General features: G+C 44.4%; 1 protein-coding gene across 2 annotated transcripts; it reads right to left on the reverse strand.

Moving 5' to 3' along the window:
- Nucleotides 1-5185: 5185 nt before the first annotated feature.
- kiss1ra (KISS1 receptor a) lies at nt 5186-19115 on the reverse strand. Of its 2 annotated transcripts, none has more exons than XM_061839028.1 (5): nt 18818-19115; nt 14177-14301; nt 7843-7978; nt 7528-7766; nt 5186-7014 (listed from the first exon to the last, which is right to left on the reverse strand). In XM_061839028.1, exons 1-5 carry the CDS (start codon nt 19113-19115, stop codon nt 6637-6639), a joined length of 1176 nt encoding a protein of 391 aa, XP_061695012.1. In that variant the 3' UTR covers nt 5186-6636. The 2 variants fall into 2 exon arrangements, with proteins under 2 accessions (XP_061695012.1, XP_061695013.1); XM_061839029.1 differs by lacking the exon at nt 18818-19115 and adding an exon at nt 15158-15369.
- Between the last annotated feature and the right edge of the window lie 206 nt (nt 19116-19321).

Genomic DNA, 19321 nt, shown 5'->3' on the forward strand with positions numbered 1-19321 from the left:
AATGTCGCGTATTCGTCCACATTTATGGCCCAAAGAGTTCCTTAATTCTGCCTTCCGCGCCTCTGCTTCATTTCTCCACAAGTTGTTTTTATTTGGCCGTAAACTCACTTCATGTAGATACGAATCGAAGCCGCTTCCCTCTACGGTTCACCACATGCAGCACAGATATGGTATATGGTATGATAATAAATAAAAACAGTGGTACCTTGCGGTATGAATTCAATTCATTCGATGATCGCACCCTTAAATCATCTTTCCCCATTGCAATGAATGGAAATGCTATAAATCTGTTCCGCTGAACCATATTTCCTCATTGTAGGATGAATAAATGGTATCATTTAACAACGAAAACAGCATTATAAAATTGTACTTTATATAAACATCCAGTCTGTCATGAGCAAGGCCTGGCCACTACCAACAGGGGCGTGGCCAGGCCACTGCTGTGGGCGGGGACACCTGTCACCGGTCACAGCTGTTTCCCATTCGGACTGTAATTAGACAGACATTTAAGTTGGAGTTTTTGTCACTGGTGCGTTGCATTCACTGCCTGTGGAACTCTCCGCTCTACGCGTAAATTAGAGTAACCCTAGTCACAGCGATTCTGTGCCCTTTTGTTTGATCCTGTCCTGTTGAGTTACTCATTTGCCCCATAGTCATCGGACCTCGCCGTACGTCTTTTGGATCCCGCCTAGCCTAGCGTTTCTGTGCCCCTGGCTTGTCGGACCGCTGCACCGCGTGTGACCCAGTTTCCGGGATAAACCACTTTGAACATCATGCCTCTGCCTCGAAGTCCTGCATTTGGGTCCCCCCCAGAAAAAAATACAAGTGAGTGCTGTTGTATTGTTTGTATACAAAATGATAAGAAGACCAGTAATCCCTCGGAATCTTCTGCCATGATTGAAACTTTTTTGTCTTGCGTCACCACCCATTGCCAACCCCCCAGTAACCTATGCGGACTAATCGATGTCTCCCCCATCCGCAGTTGAGCAAATATATGGATACAGTACTAAAGCAAGTTGAAGTTGCTTACCTGATCACGGTGACAAAAGGTGTACTGGACATTGGCCTCGTAGGATAGGGGCCTCGGTGAGCAGCGGTCGATTTGCATGAGACAGGACCGCCCCCTAAAAACAGGCCCATTAACCGCCCGCCACCTCGGCCCGGTTTGCTCACCAAAGCAAAGGCACGACTCCGACGTGCCTGGGCTCGCGCCAGAAGGATTTACTTGTCGATTTTTGGCAGGCCCGTTTTGGCTTTACAAGGCGACGTCTCGAGTGTTGTTTTTCAAACCGCCAAAGGTTCCGTGACGCCGTTCTCCCTTGGCTCGCTTTGCGAAGTTTCACTTGGCAGACGGCTCGTTCCGAGACCACGGCCCAATTCCGGGTAGGAAAGTGACTTTTTGTTGCAGTTGTTGTTGTTGTTGTTGTTGTTGTTGTCTTGATTACATTGACCTTGAAATGTCACATGTGCGTAGTCCAAAGTTTGGGAAATGAGGTTCAAGATGGTCTTCAAACTTGGTGGACACATCAGATAATTAGGTTATGCTTATATACACCTTATAGATAATCTAGATCCATCCATCTATTTTCTTCTGTCTGGTTCATCCTTGGGTGCAATTTCCAGATCCCTGAATGGTCCCATGCTCATTTGTTCGATTATATGCAAAGCAAAAGCAAATTTACTTGCATAGCGCATTTCATACGCGAGGTAACTCAATGTGCTTTACATGACTAAAGGCATTTGAAAACAGAGATAAAACATTTAAATCGAGATAAAAATGATAAACAAAATATTTTCAAAAAAGACAGTTAAAACCGCATACAGTGCAAGTAATATGATCAAAAAGTGGATATATTCTAAAAAGCATGAGGAAAAAAATAGTTTTCAACCTGGATTTAAAAACATTGACACTTGGAGCTGACCTCACCATTATTATTATTATTATTCCATTTGTGTGCAGCATAATAACTAAATGCTGCTTCACCATGTTTGCTTTGGACTCTGCGCTCCACTATTTTGACCCGAGTCAGTCGATCTCAGAGCTCTACTGTTTTTGTATTCCGTAAGCATTTCTTTCATGTCTTCAGGACCTAAATCATTTAGTGATTTATAGACCAGTACCAGAACTTTGAAATCTATTCTAAAGCTAACTGGAAGCCAGTGCAAGGGCTTTAGGATTGGAGTTATATCCTCTGACCGCTTTTTTTTTTTTTTTGGGTCAGAACGTGACCTGCAGCTGTTTGATATTCTTTTTTTTTTTTTTTTTTTAAGTCCAGTCAGAAGACCATTACAATAGTCAAGTCTACTTGAGATAAAAGCATAGATGAGCTTTCCCTGGTCTGCTTGACACATACAAGACTTCACTCTAAATATGCTCTTCAGATGGTAGAAGGCAGTTTTTGTGATTGGTTTGATGTGGTTATGGAAGTATAAACGCCACACGGGAATGTCCAGCCATCGTACCGCTAAAAAAAAAAAATAAAATCCAGATTACAGTTCGCAGACCTTAACTTTGGGAAACATGTCCCGTGGTCTGATGAAACTAAAATCGGAATGTTTGGCTGTTTTTACATTTGAAGGGAAAAAGGGGGGGGGGTGTGGACTTGGAAGCCCAAGAACGCCGCTCCAACTTTGAAATACGGGGGTGGCAGCATCACACTGTTGGGACTGGTCTGCTACATCAAATACCAAATCCTCACGAGGAAAGAACATTTTGTGGAAATAGTGAAGCAACATCTCGAGACATCAGCCAGGAAGTTCAAGCGGGGCTTCCAAATGGATAATGACACGACGCATGCCGCCAAAAAGGTTACAAACTGACTCGAGGATGAATAAATCATTTTTTTGGGGGAGGAGATCTCGTAAATTGATGGGCAGAACTGAAATGTCATGTGAACATCCCTTAAAAAATGATTTAATAAAAATCCTTCTTTCATTATTCAGGCAGGAAAAAATTTAGTGAGGTAGGTGAAAATATGTAATTACATACGCTGGGGCGCTTTGTTGAAATTGATGGTTACCCTGTTAACAAACAAATCTGACTTTTTGGGACAAATTGGACCCTTACTAATGATTTAATAACAGTTTTGTTAGCACCAAATAGAAGGAAGGCTACTGCTTGGTAGCTAAATGTGTAATAGCTTAGTAATTAACCTACCACTGATCATGAGGGAATTAAATTTTGGCTGTCTGGCGCCCTCTATAGGAGTCTCTGTATGCTGATAATTAATGAAATAAAGACACAAAAGTCTTTTTTTGTTGTTGTTGATATTAACAAGCTAGCGCAAGTGAGCTGCATTTTTAATACATTAGCATGAAGATTTTGGAGATCGAACGAAGAAATGTGAGACTTAATGGAATAATTAACGATCTCTTGGCAGTCCTCGGAGCGGTTGATGGAAAGAAAGATGATCATAACCAACTCGGACTGGAGGGATCATTCATTTCGAGCACTGCAGTGTGGGCGTCACGCAGAATACAAAGTGACAGTGGATCTTTTTTTTTTTTTTTGGATTATTATTTTTTTTTTTTAAATTTCAATACGATTGTTGCGCATCCAGGGTTGAGTCCCCGTGACGGTTGTAAATGAAACGATCGATCAGATGGAAACGAGCCGGCAGGTAAAATTCAAGAAGGCGTTGAGTGGTTTTCATTGCTGCTAAATGGACTCCTGAAGATAATGGGTAGAACCAAGTCTTAGAAACACTTCACGTGTGCTCTTTTAACCTGTTTTATTTTATTTTTTTTATTACAATTGTGGACTTGTTTTTTGGTGTGCCATTACCTTGTACTTTTGTCCAATGTTTTTATTTGGTTGACTTATTTTGGGCGGCACGGTGGATCAGCTGGTTAAGCATTGGCCTCACAGATCTGAGGTCCGGGGTTTTCTCCGGGCACCCCGGTTTCCTGCCACATCCCAAAAACATGCAACATTAATTGGACACTCTCTAAATTGCCCCTAGGTGTGATTGTGAGTATGATTCCTGTCTGTCTCCATGCGCCCTGCGATTGGCTGCCAACCAGTTCAGGGTGTACCCTGCTTCCTGCCCATTGACAGCCGGGATAGACTCTCGCACTCTCCGGGACCCTCATGAGGATAACCGGCAAAGAAAATGAATGGATGGATGGCTTTAATTTGGCACAGTGGATCGGGTGGAAAGCGTTTGCCTCACAATTCTGAGGTCCTGGCTTCAATCCCGGCCCCGCCTGTGTGGAGTTTGCATGTTGTCCCCTTGCCTGCGTGGGTTTTCTCCGGGCACCCCACCCCAAAAACTTGCAAATTAATTGGACACTTTAAATTGCCCGTAGGTGTGATTGTGAGTGCGACTGTTTGTCTCTATGTCCTCTGCGATTGGCTGGCAACCAGTTCAGGGTGTACCCCGCCTCCTGCCCTTTGACAGCCGGGATAGGCTCCAGCACTCCCCTCACCCTCGTGAGGATAAGCGACTAATAAAATGGATGAATGGCTGGATGGATGGCTCTATAACTTGTATGCATCCACATCCAGAAATTAGTACCCGATAACAAAAACTTTTGAAAACTGTACATTGGAATTGAAACAAAAAAAAATTGAAATTGTTATGAAAGTGATTCTGCTGGCCTTTTTTTTTTTCACTTTTAATTCATTCGCACTTTTGTATGTATGTTAACGATTAAATATCCAGCAGGTCTCACTGACCCATGAACATTGTCGGGTGTACGTAAGACACAAGCGTAACATGCGAGTCATTTAAAATTGGTGTACTTCGCTTTTTGTCCCTTAAGCATCGCATTATTTACAACCTCCTACTATATTATTTTTTTTTAATTCAAGTCTATCCTTGCTTTAAGCTTTTTTTTTTTTTTTTTTGTCCCCCCAAGTACAACCTTGAAATACTAAAAGCAACGCGAGCCGAAGCGGCTAAATGTGCTGTTTTGCTCGTCAAGGTCACCCAAACGCGCCGCGAGATTGTTTGACCCGCTCGTTTGTCTTTTTACGGACGGGCAAACAAGATTCTAAGAATTTGTTGCGCTTCTCGGAGGGCTTTTATGTATCCGACATAATGGTGAATAAATAAAACCTATGCGGACTGAAAAAATATATATTTTTAAAAATACATCGGCACATACATCAAATTTGTCATTCTTAATAATTCATTTATTAAAATTCATAATAACACCTTGACTATATACATGTAGCCTCTAATATGACAAACAACCACTTTTTTTTTTAATAATAGGTTTAGATTTGTGTTTTTTTTTTTTTGTTTGTTTGTTTTTGTTGCAAAGCAGAATTCATCGATTTACTGCGACCCGTCGGGTCAAAGGAAAGAAAAGCGCAATCCCTTGAAGGACAAACTGCGGGCTCGCCGCTGTACATGTATAATGTGTAATACCCACAGGAAATAATGGAATGTTCTTCAAGGAATAGCTTTGCAGAATCATAAAGCTTTTATTACCCCTATTGTATGACGCGGAAAACGTGTGTGTGTGTGTAGGCAAGATTTTCAGATAAGGTACCCGAGATGACCCCCGATGGTACAGTCGGAAAATAGAAAATGCCGCAGAATACAACAATGGATAGAAGAGGGCGGGACTGAGTTATAAACTGACGTCACCTTGCGATTATTTTTTTTTCCCGCCAGTGTTGGCTATGCTAGCGACCGCTACCACCGAAGTTACACCGTACGACGCGTTCATGCGCATCCCCGGCAACGCGCAGTCGGTCTGCCGATCTTTTGACTGAGGCGTGAAAGTGGTTCCGCCCACTTGTCAGGAAAGAAAATGGTGGGTCGTAGCCCGGGTTAGCTGCCAAGGCAGGAGTAGAAAAAAAACCAAAGTAAGGTAATAGTAGGGCGGAGATTCAGAATGGCTTGCTCACCGAGTACGAGAGTTGTGTAAATTCACACTTGCGAAGGAGTCCCAACTCTTTGCTCCCTTGAAAGAAAAGTGGCGTTATTTTCTGAAAAGGTTTGGTCTGTGGTTCTTGACACTCCATCCAGACGGAGACCGAACTGGCTGCTACAGCAAAGAGGTGGGAAACGGTTTGTGATTATGATGCTTTTTTTTTTTTTTTGGAGCCATTCGACCCTTGAAGAGCAGATTGAAAGCGTCACTTTGTCTTCGGACTCAGTCACACACCGGCTACCGGTTTTGAAGGTCAAAAATCGCCACGTGTTTTTCTCGTGCGGCGTACGTGAGATAACAGATGCAGCATTCACACATAGAACGATGTCAACCGACAATTCCCCGTCTCTTTCCCCAAAACCAGATGTCTGTCAAGCGCTGGCCCTTATCTGATAAGTGCGTACGTTCCAGTTCCAATCTTGTCCTTTTGATCGTTGGGAATGAAACATTTTTAACACACCCCCATGGCAGAGGATAATCTTCCAGAGAGGTCCAATGATTTGAGAACACCTTTAACAGAAGGGGGGAAATTCTTGAATTTGACACGATTGTCCAACTTGTGAGCAATCAAGAATTCAGTCAATTTAAGGTCTTAAATCCAAGAAGTCAACTGTGAAATAATGCAGGGTTGCGAAATGGAGTTCCAGACTTTGGCAGGGAAACCATTGTGCACATGATCCTGGTGTCGTTTGGATTAATAACACGGAAAGAATCCGTTTTTTTTAGTTAACTCTGTCTTGTGGCATTCCCTCAGTTCACATCATTGTTGTTGCCTTCCTCCGCCGCCACAAATTTGATCTCAGCGTTGGCCGTCCTGGAGGCCATGCTGCTGTCCCTGACCTTGTGCCTGTACAGGAAAGGGAAGGTCTTCCGGAAGGACTTCTGAAAGCTGGCGCCCATAAAGCCGTAAACGATGGGGTTGACGGAGGAGTTGGCGTAGGACATGCAGTTGGCCCACGTCTTGATCTTGTACGTGGCGTAAGTGGCCCGGAAGTCGGGGTAGAAAGACTGGAAGAGGACAAAGATCTGGATGGGACCCCAGCACAGGGCAAAGAGCAGGACGATCACCACCACCATCTTGGAGACTTTGCTTCTGATGCTGATGGTTCTCTCAGACAGGAGGTTGACCTGGGGAGGACAAAGTATCAGATTTTTGGAAAACCTAAATTCACAGAGATCCTCTTAGGTGCTGATACAGGTGGTCCTTGGTTTCAGACAGTCCAAACATATGGTACTTGGGTCAGAATACACGGCACAGCAAGGCTTGCTCAGTTACGGGTGAGTTTACTGTTTTACCCTTGACGGTTTTATGCAAATACTTACGGTAATTATTATAGGTTAAGTTCTAAACTAAACCACATTCTGATTTACATCCAAATTTTTATTAGAGAACCGACCTCGTCATAGACCGAGGACTCTCAGAATCATGCAATAGTGGAAGCTATTGTTGTTTCAAGCTTTGGAATTGAACTAAACTAAGTCATCAACCAAGGACCCCCCGTTCTGGATGCTGGAAACTTGACATTACCGTTGCAATATCTCAGAGCTAACCAAGAAGAAAGAGTCTAGTTTCCTTAATTCAGTTTTTGTGGATTACCGTAATCTGGCTACACAGATATATCCCAGAGACCACATCTACACCTGGTAGTTGTTGTCTCCCGGCTCCACGGTAGGTTGGCCAACCCTCTTCACCATCAGACTATAACAGAAGGAAATCGTGAAGACGGGCAGCAGGTAGGCGGCGATGAACTGGTAGAGGATGAAGGCCCTCTCGTGAGTCTTAGACGGGAACCTCTCCACGCAGTACTGCCTCGGACCATACCAGTACCCCTCCTCGATGCGCTGGTACATGAGGATCGGTGTGGACAAGATGAGAGACCCTGAACAACCACAAACAAGGCAACGCTGTTGAGTTTTCATCGTCTTATGCCAAAGGGGATTTTTGTCAAGACGGACCGATCCAAATGCAGACGCTGACGATCATGGCCATCCTGGGCGTGCGGTGGCGGAGGGACTTCAGGGGGTAGACCGTGATGTAACAGCGGTCACCACTCATTGCCGTCAGAGTGATGCAGGTTGCTTGGACGGTCACCTGAAACATAGATCGCATACTCTCATAGAAAAATTGGCTTATCACTGGTTTAGAAACAAAGGTTTCTGATGTAATACTTTGAGTGACCTTGAAGTGGAGCACAGTCCAAGGGTGTCTCTTTGGGACACATTGGAATGTACTTAACGCGAGACCCATTAGTCCCGACCCACCACTATGTGTTGGTGTCTTCCACCTACGGTACCTCTAGTTGTGACATTCAGAACAAACACCTCCCTTTTTTCGAATCAGGAATCAAATCGTAGACTCCGCCGTTCCCGCTCCGTGATAAAACCATCAGCTGCGGCTGCTGACCAAAATAGCAGCGCCTCCCGAGTCGCGTCGCCAGTCTCGGAGAGGGATTAAAGGGGGAGATGAGGCGACGTGTCTTGGCTTTATAAGGACCGCGTGTTGGTATTCTCGAGCAAAGAGCTTAGTCCCAATAGATTCTGATGTGACGACGTTATGAAATATTTGCACGGGTCCGACAAACCAAATCGTGTTCATATAAAAGTACCTTGATTTAGCTTGCGGCGTGATGAATAGAAATAAACGCATACCTACTCTGTAGCCATTTCTCCACATGACAGGCTGGTTATTTTGTTGATTAGTTTCTTTCGCTAGTACCAATGAAGTTTTTCTCAAGTTTCCCAAGCCAACCCGTAAACAAAGCGAGGCTGATCATTTTCTCCCCCCCCCCCCCCCCCCGACTGCTGCCGGAGGGGCCCGTGATTGTAGCTCTTCTCAGCGAGACAAATAACAGACATTTGGTGGACGCTGTCAGCTCGCAAAAACTCTTGAAAGTCGCGTTCCGCCGCCGCGCAGTTTTCGGCGAAACGCTGAATTCGCTTGAAACGTTATCCGAGACCTCGTTCTTATGTTGCTTTTAAAAAATAAAAATAAAAATCTCAAAGGAAGAAATCCCCGAAAAAGGTGAACATTTGGGACTGAAACTGTCAAAACAAATCTGGATTTCGAACCATCGTCGCTACGTACAAGTGCGTTCTTTGCTTGTTCTGTGGCTTTTTTGGGGAGTTTGTGGTGAAAGCTCTAGCAAAGTACCGTGTTCCACTAAAGCCTTGCTCTCAAAAGTACACCCAAGCTGTAGCTGCGGGGAATTCGGGGGTCACAAATTCTCCTCTCCTCCTAAGAGCTAATGTCGTCCCGGTAATGTCTCTGTCTCTCTCTGCCTCTAATCTGGGCGCACCGAGTCAGCCGCCATTAGCTTCTGAGCGGCACATATGAAAAAAAAATAATAATAATGATGAGACCGGCAGAGATGGGTTATGAAGAGTTCAGGATTTACAACACTGCCAAGCAAGACCACAGCACCATGTTAGCGCCGGCCGGTCTTGCGATGTAACGGAAGAAAACTGCTTACTCAAAGTCACTTCCCCAATGGAATTAAAAAAATAGATCTATCTATCTATCTATCTATCTATCTATCTATCTATCTATCTATCTATCTATCTATCTATCTATCTATCTATCTATCTATCTATCTATCTATCTATCTATCTATCTATCTATCTATCTATCTATCTATCTATCTATCTATCTATCTATCTATCTATCTATCTATCTATCTATCTATCTACTTTTTGAATTGGTCCTCTATCTATCTATCTATCTATCTATATATATATCTATCTATCTATCTATATATATATCTATCTATCTATATATATATCTATCTATCTATATATCTATCTATCTATATATATATCTATCTATATCTATCTATCTATACTATCTATCTATCTATCTATCTATCTATCTATCTATATATCTATCTATCTATCTATCTATCTATCTATCTATCTATCTATCTATCTATCTATCTATCTACTTTTTGAATTGGTCCCCAATTCATCTATCTATCTATCTATCTATCTATCTATCTATCTATCTATCTATCTATCTATCTACTTTTTGAATGGTCCTCTATCTATCTATCTATCTATCTATCTATCTATCTATCTATCTATCTATCTATCTATCTATCTATCTATCTATCTATCTATCTATCTATCTATCTATCTATCTATCTATCTATCTATCTATCTATCTATCTATCTACTTTTTGAATTGGTCCTCTATCTATCTATCTATCTATCTATCTATCTATCTATCTATCTATCTATCTATCTATCTATCTATCTATCTATCTATCTATCTATCTATCTATCCTATCTATCTATCTATCTATCTATCTATCTATCTATCTATCTATACAATAATGTTCTCCAATATGGGTGTCAAGCTCATTTTTGTCACAGCCCACGTAGTTATGAATTCCCCTAAAGGACTTGATATAAATGAATTATCATCTCATATAATTGCAAATACTGGACACATTAAGTTGATGGAATGCGAGATTTGAAGCCAGAAACTAATCCAAACGTGTTTTTCAACGATTAGCATCCGGCGTAAAAACCGCGCCAAACAAATAGGCGTTCATCTAAGATGGCACGCTGTGGCGTAACGGGACAAACCGAAAGGAAAAGAAGAAGTACATTTCTTTTAAAAGAGGTATTGGTGACAAAAAATTGCAATTCCTCACTGTTACCATCAGTGAAGAAAATTTGTAATTTTGATACTCGCAAAAAATCATGAAGCCGACGCACGATTTGCTTTCGCGGGCCACATAAAATGATGTCGCGGGTTGGATCTGGCCCACGTGCCACCGCTTTGGCACCCGCGCTCTACAAGATGACTTTACCTCTCGCCAAAGTTACTTTTCTTCGAAGATACGGGTACTTTTACTCAAGTATCCCTTTTCAGGTGCAGGACTGGCGGTTATCTCCTCAGAGAAATCGGCCCGCAGTGAAACAGAATACGCACGTTTTGATCAACTTCATTCAAACCGAGACGGTTTATTAATAAAGAGAGAGAGAAGAAGAAAAAAAGCAACAAGGTTTGATCTTTAACGCTGCAGAAATAAGTAACATTTTTCATGATTTATTGGGATTGATCACATGCCTTTTGAAGCCCGTCCACATTCGTCTGCACGGACGTTCTCCAACGTACACGATATATGTTGTACAATGCGGCACGGCGGATCAGGTGGTAAAGCGTTGGGCTAACAGTTCTGAGGTCCCGGGTTCAATCCCGGCGCCCGTTTGTGTGGAGTTTGCATGTTCTCCTCGTGCCTGCGTGGGTTTCCTCCCACACCCCGAAAACGTGCAACATTAATTGGACACTCTAAATTGCCCATAGGTGTCAATGTGAGTGCGGCCGGTTGTCCCGATGTGCCCTGCGATTGGCCGGCAGCCAGTTGAGGGTGTACCCCGCCTCCTGGCCGTTGAGAGCCGGGATAGGCTGCGGCACTCCCGTGACCCTCGTGAGGATAAGGAGCAAAGAAAATGGATGGACGGATGGATGACACTGAAATGGGCGGCATGGTGGGTCAGCTGGTAAAGCGTTGGCCTCATAGTTCTGAGGTCCCGGGTTCAATCCCGGACCAGCCTGTGTGGAGTTTGCGTGTTCTCCCCGTGCCTGTGTGGGTTTTCCCCAGGCACTCCGGTTTCTGCCCACATCCCAAAAACACGAAACATTAATTGGACACTCTAAATTGCCCGTAGGTGTGATTGTGAGTGCGGCTGTTTTTCTCCATGTGCCCTGCGATTGGCCGGCGACCAGTTCAGGGTGTACCCCGCCTCCTGCCCGTTGACAGCAGGGATGGGCTCCACGTGACCCTTGTGAGGATAAGCGGCAAAAGAAAATGGATGGATGTAGAATTTGGGGGAAAACTATACCTCTGAAGTGGGGAAAAAAATAATCAGTTTCTCACCTATTTCATAACTTTTGAATGTAGATCAGGTCGCACTAACCCGTAAACATTTTTGCTAACAAGAAGCGGAACGTCAAACCCCGTCAGAATAATAGTCACATTTTCTCCGGGGACAATGGAAATGCCATCCTTTCAAACATCGCACGGCGCCGAGGCAATTACGCGTATGAACGATAAGCTTTTGAATGCTCGGAAGGAGAGGAGAACACATTTAGAAAGCGTTTCATCGGGCGCGGATAAGACGGACGGACGGCGCCTTCTGCACTAATAAATGAAAAGAAATGTGAAAAATACATTAATTGCGGCGTACTGCCCGCTTTTGTCTCAAATTGCGCAAAAAGCTTCCATGCTCTTTTGGGACGTTACAAAAAAAAAAAACACCTAAAAGCTTAAAGTCTAAATGGGTTATTAAAAGCGGAACCCTCTCGGTGTTGGGACGTGAAAAATTTGGTCTTCTTCTGAAGCTTTTTACGGATAATTATCCACTCCAACCTCTCAACTGTAATCAGCAGGGGGCCGGAAAAAATGCTTTAGGTGTAGCAGGTTGTTATTAAAGTATACAACCCCCCCCCCCCCTCGACACCCCCCTTTAAAAAAAGGAGGGGGACAATTTATTTGAGAGCGCAATCATCCGCGCCCCTCTTATAATAACTAATATTATGTCTTTTTATGTATAACGTGATCGCAAATAGGTCGACCGTGGCGTGTTATATTCTTTGCAATCTGAAAAGTTTAAATCAAGGCAAATGGACTCTTCTCGTTTGTTGCATTTATTATGATTTTTGTTGTTTTCTTGGCGGCGGCTCGGTAGCGTCACCGTTCTGAGGACCCGGGTTCGATCCCGGACCCGTGGAGTTTGCATGTTCTCCTCGTGCCTGCGTGGCTTTTCTCCGGGCACTCCGGTTTACTCCCACATCCCCAAAAAACGCGCAACATTAATTGGACACTCTAAATTGCCCCTAGGTGCGATTGTGAGTGCGGCACTTTAAATTGCCCCTAGGTGTGACTGTTGTCTGTCTCCATGTGTCCTGCGATTGGCTGGCAACCAGTTCGGGGTGTACCCCGCCTCCTGCCTGTTGACAGTTGAGGTAGGCTCCAGTACTCCCGTGACCCTTGTGAGGATAAGCAGCTGAAGAAATGGATGGATGTTTTCTTGGTTAAAAAACTAAAGACTTGATCAGCACTGGTGGTGTAGTGGTACACATGCCTGCCTTTGGTCAAGGGCAGAGTGTGTCACGTGCCAAGGACCCAAATGCAGGACTCCGAGACAAAGGCATATTGTCCAGTTGGTTTTATTGCAGAAGTAGAGTCTGCACATGCTAACACAGTGCAAACTCATTGAAATGGCAGATGCCCGTGACATAAACTCCAACATAAATACATGGTTAATTAACATACCAAATGCGCAACAGCAGGGACGAGCGCCAGAGGTGGCACCGCCGAGAGCGGTGACCAAGCCACGCCCCTTCTGGCAGTGCCCTATGACATGGCGGGAACAATTCCCACTCAGCGACGGCGTCGATATCTGCCCCGTGACTGACTGGCGACCAGTACAGGGCATAGTCCGCCTTTCGCCCGGAGCTAGCTGGGATAGGCTCCAGCTTTCCCGCAACCCTTGTGAGGATAAGCGGCTTGGATAATGACATGACTTGTGTCATGAGCAAGGCTGGACCACCGCCAAGATGGGCGTGGCCTGACCACCGCTCCAAGCGGTTTCATCTCCGAAACCTGTCACCGGTCACAGCTCTGTCACAAGGAGTTTTGTCACTGGTTTTTGGCAGTTCGTTGAGTATGCTTTCCCGCATCCAGGGTGACTCCGCCAGTCACACTTTGGGTTCTGGTCTTTAGTTGACTCAGAATTATCGGACATTTTCTTGTGTTCTGGATCCTGCCTTCTTGGACTGCGTTGTCGTGCACAACTTTCCTTTGGAATAAAACCCACTGATCACCATGTCCTCGTCTTGGAGTCCTGCAATTTTGCAATGAAGCTTTTCCATTGCATTTGGAGTTCTGATTCTCGTTCAACTTTTTGGAGGACCTGGACATTTTCGGACACATTCGTCATGTTTCCCATTTTGAACGGCACAAAACAAGGTTTGAATGTGGTTTTGCGTGGAAGCACTTGACCGGCAGCTACAATCCTCCACAAAAAAAAAAAAAAAAACGTCATGAAAATCAGTGAAGTAGTTTTTGCAGTAATGCTTCAAAGAGAACACAGACGCTGTGATGGATTCTGGGGACGCAATGTGTGCACTGGGAGGCTAAAAGGAGGCTTTTAGGCTTTATCGGACATGCTCTGATAAAGCTTTGAGCATCCAACGCAAAAAAAAAAAAAAATTAGAGACGCGCATTATATTTGACCAGAACACAAAGTCTCTAGTGCGGTCGGTTTCGTCGAGTTCTTTTACCTGCTGGAGGAAGGCGACGAATTTGCACATGAAGTTGCCGAAGATCCAGCCGGGCAAAGGGTAGAGGGTGGCCGTGAAGGGGACGCAGCACACCAGGAAGATGATGTCGGTGGCGGCCAGGTTTGCTGCATGTAGGCGTGGGGGGGCGGGGGTCGACACAGAGCACGCGTATTGTTATGGATTGGATACCAATTTTTATTTACGAAAAAAAAAAAATCGGTGGTGGTCCAAGCTTGATAGCTCCAACCATGATACATAAACGACGAGGTAATCTTAGAACGTCTTCTTCGATCTTCTTACGTCGATAACTTCAAGTGTTTATGAGCAAAAATCCTTGACGACCTCTCAAAAACGGCAATGATTTACTGTATGTGTCGTTTTGCCAATGGGAAAATATTGAAATGCATTTTTGTAATTTTATGAAGATGTATTGCTGATCCCCGCCCCAAAGAAGTGCATTACGCGTGTAGGTGTGTGTGCGCATGCGTTCTTGATTTGAGTCTTGCGTCAAAGTCACGATAAAGGCAGTCCTCGGTCTACGACGGAGATCCGGTCTCGAGTAGCGACTTCACTCGAATTTTCGATTTAAGTCGGATTCCACCATTAAAGTCAGAATTGACATCAAAATACTTTGTATTAAAAGCAAATAGATTGAAATAAACAAGATGACGTAGGTCGCATTATGGAGAAGAAGAAGGGGAGGCTGTGCTGAGCTATCGCCAAGGAACCTGGTCCTCAATCCGCTCCATCTCGACAAGTATCAAAGAACCTTGTTTTGTGATCATTGGATCCAAAATAGGAACGGAACCCTTCACGTGCGCTAAAAAACGGGATTTGCCTTTATTAACTTTGACCACGGTTGGTGATCTTGAGCTTCGTTTTCAGGGTCACGGATTTGTCTTTTGGCTGCTAAAAGACGCAGATTTCTTCTTTTGGAAGATAATGTCTAAAAAGGAGGGCGAAAAATGCAAAGATACTCACGGCGCACAAACAAAATGGCGGACGGGCGTTGTAAAGTCGAGACCCGACGACTGCCTGTACTTTCCCACTTTGCTCCCCCCGTCAATTTCATTTTCCATTTTGCATTTCTTATCGCAACTTCTTATTTTCTTTCAGGATTTTGCCGCCGTCTGAAGGGCTTTCTTTGCGTGCGTCGCCTTGGCCTTTTGTTCCTCTTTTGTTTTTGTTTTAAGCTTCGCTCCGTCACAAATTGGAAGCGGCAGATTGTTTCCGCAGTTAATGTAGGAGCGACAGCCTGATTGTTTGGAGCCTAGCAAAAAAAAAAAAAAAAAAAAAAAAAACGCACATGGAAAAACACGTTTGAATATGAGCAATAAGTTAAAAAAATATTTAAATAAATATTAAATATGAGATGTTAAATACATTAATTAATTTTCATGAAATTATCGTGGATGATTGTATTTTTGTTTGTATTTTTCTGATTAAGAAATGTTGACGAAAATGACCAAAGATCATTTTTATTGCAATTTGTCCGGTTTTAAAATAGTTTTATACGTTTTAATGATACTAAATAACAGGAATAAATGATCATAATTAACATCCAATGAAAATGTGTTAATTAATTAATTAAAGTTCTGTGTAAATACCAGTGAGAATAAAAGTTTTTAGTGTAGCCTTTTTTTAAAAAAAAAATATGATTAATGAATATATTTGGAAGCTTGTTGAACATATTTTAAGGCTAATAATTAGTAAATAAGTAGTATTATCAGAATTATAGTCAAAAGTTAATCATGTAAGAATGTCTGTCAATGTTTTATGTGATCATTTTGAATTTTGAATTTTGCCCATCAATGTTTTCATGTGAAAAATTGCACAGCCACAACTTGTAAAGTTATTGTGTCATCGCTAACTCATCATATGACTTTCGATGTTTCTCCATATCCAATATTAGCTTATCGTGATGGCCGTCAACGTTTTTCCGTAATAATAAGTTGAAATTGCGGCACGGTGGATCAGCTGGTAACGCGTTGGCCTCACAGTTCTGAGGTCCCGGGTTCGATCCCGGCCCCGCCCGTGCGGAGTTTGCATGTTCTCCCCTGTCCCTGTGTGGGTTTTCTCCGGGGACTCCGGTTTCCTCCCACACCCCAAAAACACGCATCACTAATTGGATACTAAATTGCCCCAAGGTGTGATTGTGAGTTCAGCTGTTTGTCTCAATGTACTCTGCGATTGGCTGGCAACCAGTTCAGAGTGTAACCCGCCTCCTGGCCGTTGACAGCTGGGATGGGCTCCAGCACTCCCCGCGACCCTCGTGAGGATAAGCGGCAAAGAAAATGGAAGGATGGATGAATAAATTGAAATTGCTTGTCTGCTTACACTTTAGACCTAAAGTCGTGGTAGCTGCTTTTCCATCGTGGTGTCACAAAAAGATTGCATCAGCAGGCGCGAATCATCATTCGGCCGGCGTGCAATATTAACTTATCATCGGCGTACACGTGTGTCAAATACTATCGTCCATCCGTTCGAGAACAGCGGATCTAATCGGCAAACGTCGTCACACACTGCAGAGGGAGCGCAGACGCCGTGCCAACTGCTAATCCGATGTTTGCTGAACGTGGAATTGTTTCCTGACCGAGGCGTGCGGGGTGACCTTAGTTCACGTCACGTACGCCTTGCCGAACGCCGAAAATGTCAAACTTTTATTGCATCTTTCACGTGACTGTAGCTACGTTAATGAACAATATGGACCCCAGAAAAAACCCCCTTCAAAAATGTGCATTTTCTATATAATTTGAATTTCCTATGCACAGCTTGGAGGGGTGGAGAGCGAGACGTTTACCTTTGCTGTCGTAGACGCTTTGACAATTAGTCGCTTGAATAAATAAGTGCAGCGCGTTCAATACGTCAAAGCAGGTGCCGCAGCTGCGACCGATATCGCCGTGTGTCATGGCAGACGTCAGTAAATGCAACGTTCAAATCCAGGCTAAAAACGGCTCCATTTAAGCTCCACGTTTGACCAATCAAAGCATTGGGATTTTTTGTTTTCTTTTATGGAATTATTCTATTTTCCTTCATGTAATTATATGTAGCTGTAAAGGAATTTGATTATGCCTTATGGTTTTGCCTTGCTTTGCTGCCATCTTGTGGCGTTTTGTTGCCAATGAACTATGCTCAAGTAAGGTGAGGAGCTTCATTTAGAAAAAAAAGCAGTGCTTTGCTGACATGATTGTGGTATTTAGGTGCCAAAGAAGTACGGTGAAGTGATTTGAGGAGTTTCATTAGGACAAAATTAGTGCTTTACAGACATCTTGGGGCCCAGGAGCCTCGTTGAAGTCAATTGAGGTCCTGCATTTAGACAAAAGTAGCGCTGCGCCGAAATCTTGGTGCCACACAACAGTGTTGAAGTGAGTGGAGGCGCTTCATTCATACAAAAGTAGTGCTTTGGTGACAGCAGCTGAGTGCCAATGAACTGTGTTGAAGTTAAGTTGAGGAGCTTAAGTAGGACAAATGTTTTGTTTTGGCAATTATTAACTTGTTTTGGGGGGGATTTATTTCATCCATCCATCCATTCTCTTCGCCAGTTGTCCTCACAAGGGTCGTGGGGAGTGCTGGAGCCTATCCCAGTTGTCAACGGGCAGGAGGCGGGGTACACCCTGAACTGGTCGCCAGCCAGTCGCAGGGCACATTGAGATAAACAGCCGCACTCACAATCACACCTATGGGCAATTTATCCATCCACCCATTTTCTTTTGCTGCTTACCCTCACGAGGGTTGCAGGGAGTGCTGGAGCCTATCCCAGGTGTCAACGGCCAAGAGGCGGGTTACACCCTGAACTGGTTGCCAGCCAATCGCAGAGTACATTGAGACAAACAGCCGAACCCACAATCACACCTTGGGGCAATTTAGTGTCCATTTAATGTTGCATGTTTTGGGAATGTGGGAGGAAACCGGAAGTACCTGGAGAAAACTCCACACAGGCGGGTCTGGGATTGAACCTGGGACCTCAGAACTGTGAGGCCAACGCTTTACCAGCTGACCCACCGTTTTTAATAAATGATCTACTTAAATCAGTGGTGTCAAAGGCATTTTGGCCACAGGCCTCATTGTAGTTACGGTTTCCCTCAGAGGGCACTTCTGACTGTGAAGCAATGTAAATCTTTCACCTTATTATATTCACACGTGAAAGTTATTAACTAGTCGTGGAATCAGAAATCAAGGGTAATGTTTTTTTTTCCCCAACTATTATTGACGTTTGGTAACACGAAAACGCTTGCAATGTATTGGCATTATCATTCATGATATGACCATTTGAAATTTTGGCACTGATTTGGATAAAAATCATGGAAGTTGATACACACGATTAGCCTTCGCGGGCCACATCAAGTCACGCGGCGGGCCGGACCCGGCCCTCGTGCCTCGGGTTTGACAGCGGCGATTTCAATAGAATAGAATGCCGAGAATAGATATCCGGCAGACTCTGCCTCCCAGATGCAAAAACTGAATACTACATTGAGAACTACGTGTAACCTTGACTGGATTTTAAAACGCGGCATTAGCACGCAGCGAACATAAGCGCAAATAATGATGCCATTCGATGGCCATCCGCCGGGAGCTAATTAGATGCCGCGCGTCCTCGCGTCCTTCAACCCGGAGTCGGCGAGGGTCCGCGCTTTCGCTCACCGATGTAAAAGTTGGTGGCCGTCCTCATCTGCCTGTGCTTGGAGATGACGTAGATGACCAGAGAGTTGCCCACCAGGCCCACCAGCATGATGAGCGAGAAGAAGAGGGGCACCAGCCAGGCGTCGGTGAGAAAGGGGAGCCGCTCGCCCCCCTCCCGCTGCTCCTCCTCCCCGGCCGCCTGCCAGCGTCGCCTCCCCCGGTCGTAGTCGCCGACCCCCCGCGTGGAGTTCGCCTCGGAGCCGTTCGTCCACCAGCTCGGCTCCGTGGAGTTCCCCTCCGAGGAGAAGGAGGGCTGCATTGTCGGGGTTGAAAACATGGAGAAACGTGGAAGTGTTGGGGGGGGGGGGGGGGAATCAAAAATACGCTACGAGGAGGAGAGCTACGGGACAGGAATCCCGTTCAAATAGCAGCGAGGAGCTCATTTCAATAGGACGGAAGCTTAACTCGGCTTCTTCGGTCGGACGGTTCATTTGCGCAACTCTCCAAAGTTGATCAAAAGTGCGG

Source organism: Syngnathoides biaculeatus, chromosome 13 (assembly GCF_019802595.1).
Source record: "Syngnathoides biaculeatus isolate LvHL_M chromosome 13, ASM1980259v1, whole genome shotgun sequence".
Taxonomy (NCBI): Eukaryota; Metazoa; Chordata; class Actinopteri; order Syngnathiformes; family Syngnathidae; genus Syngnathoides; species Syngnathoides biaculeatus.

What these genes read in the sequence shown, in the direction of transcription:
- kiss1ra (XM_061839028.1), bottom strand. Translation starts at nt 19,115, where the DNA reads ATGCAGCCCTCCTTCTCCTCGGAGGGGAACTCCACGGAGCCGAGCTGG. An exon ending in GGCCACCAACTTTTACATCG is followed by an intron (nt 14,302 to 18,817) that starts GTGAGCGAAAGC and finishes GCCTACATGCAG; the next exon opens with CAAACCTGGCCGCCACCGAC. An exon ending in CGGGAGACAACAACTACCAG is followed by an intron (nt 7,015 to 7,527) that starts GTGTAGATGTGG and finishes TGTCCTCCCCAG; the next exon opens with GTCAACCTCCTGTCTGAGAG.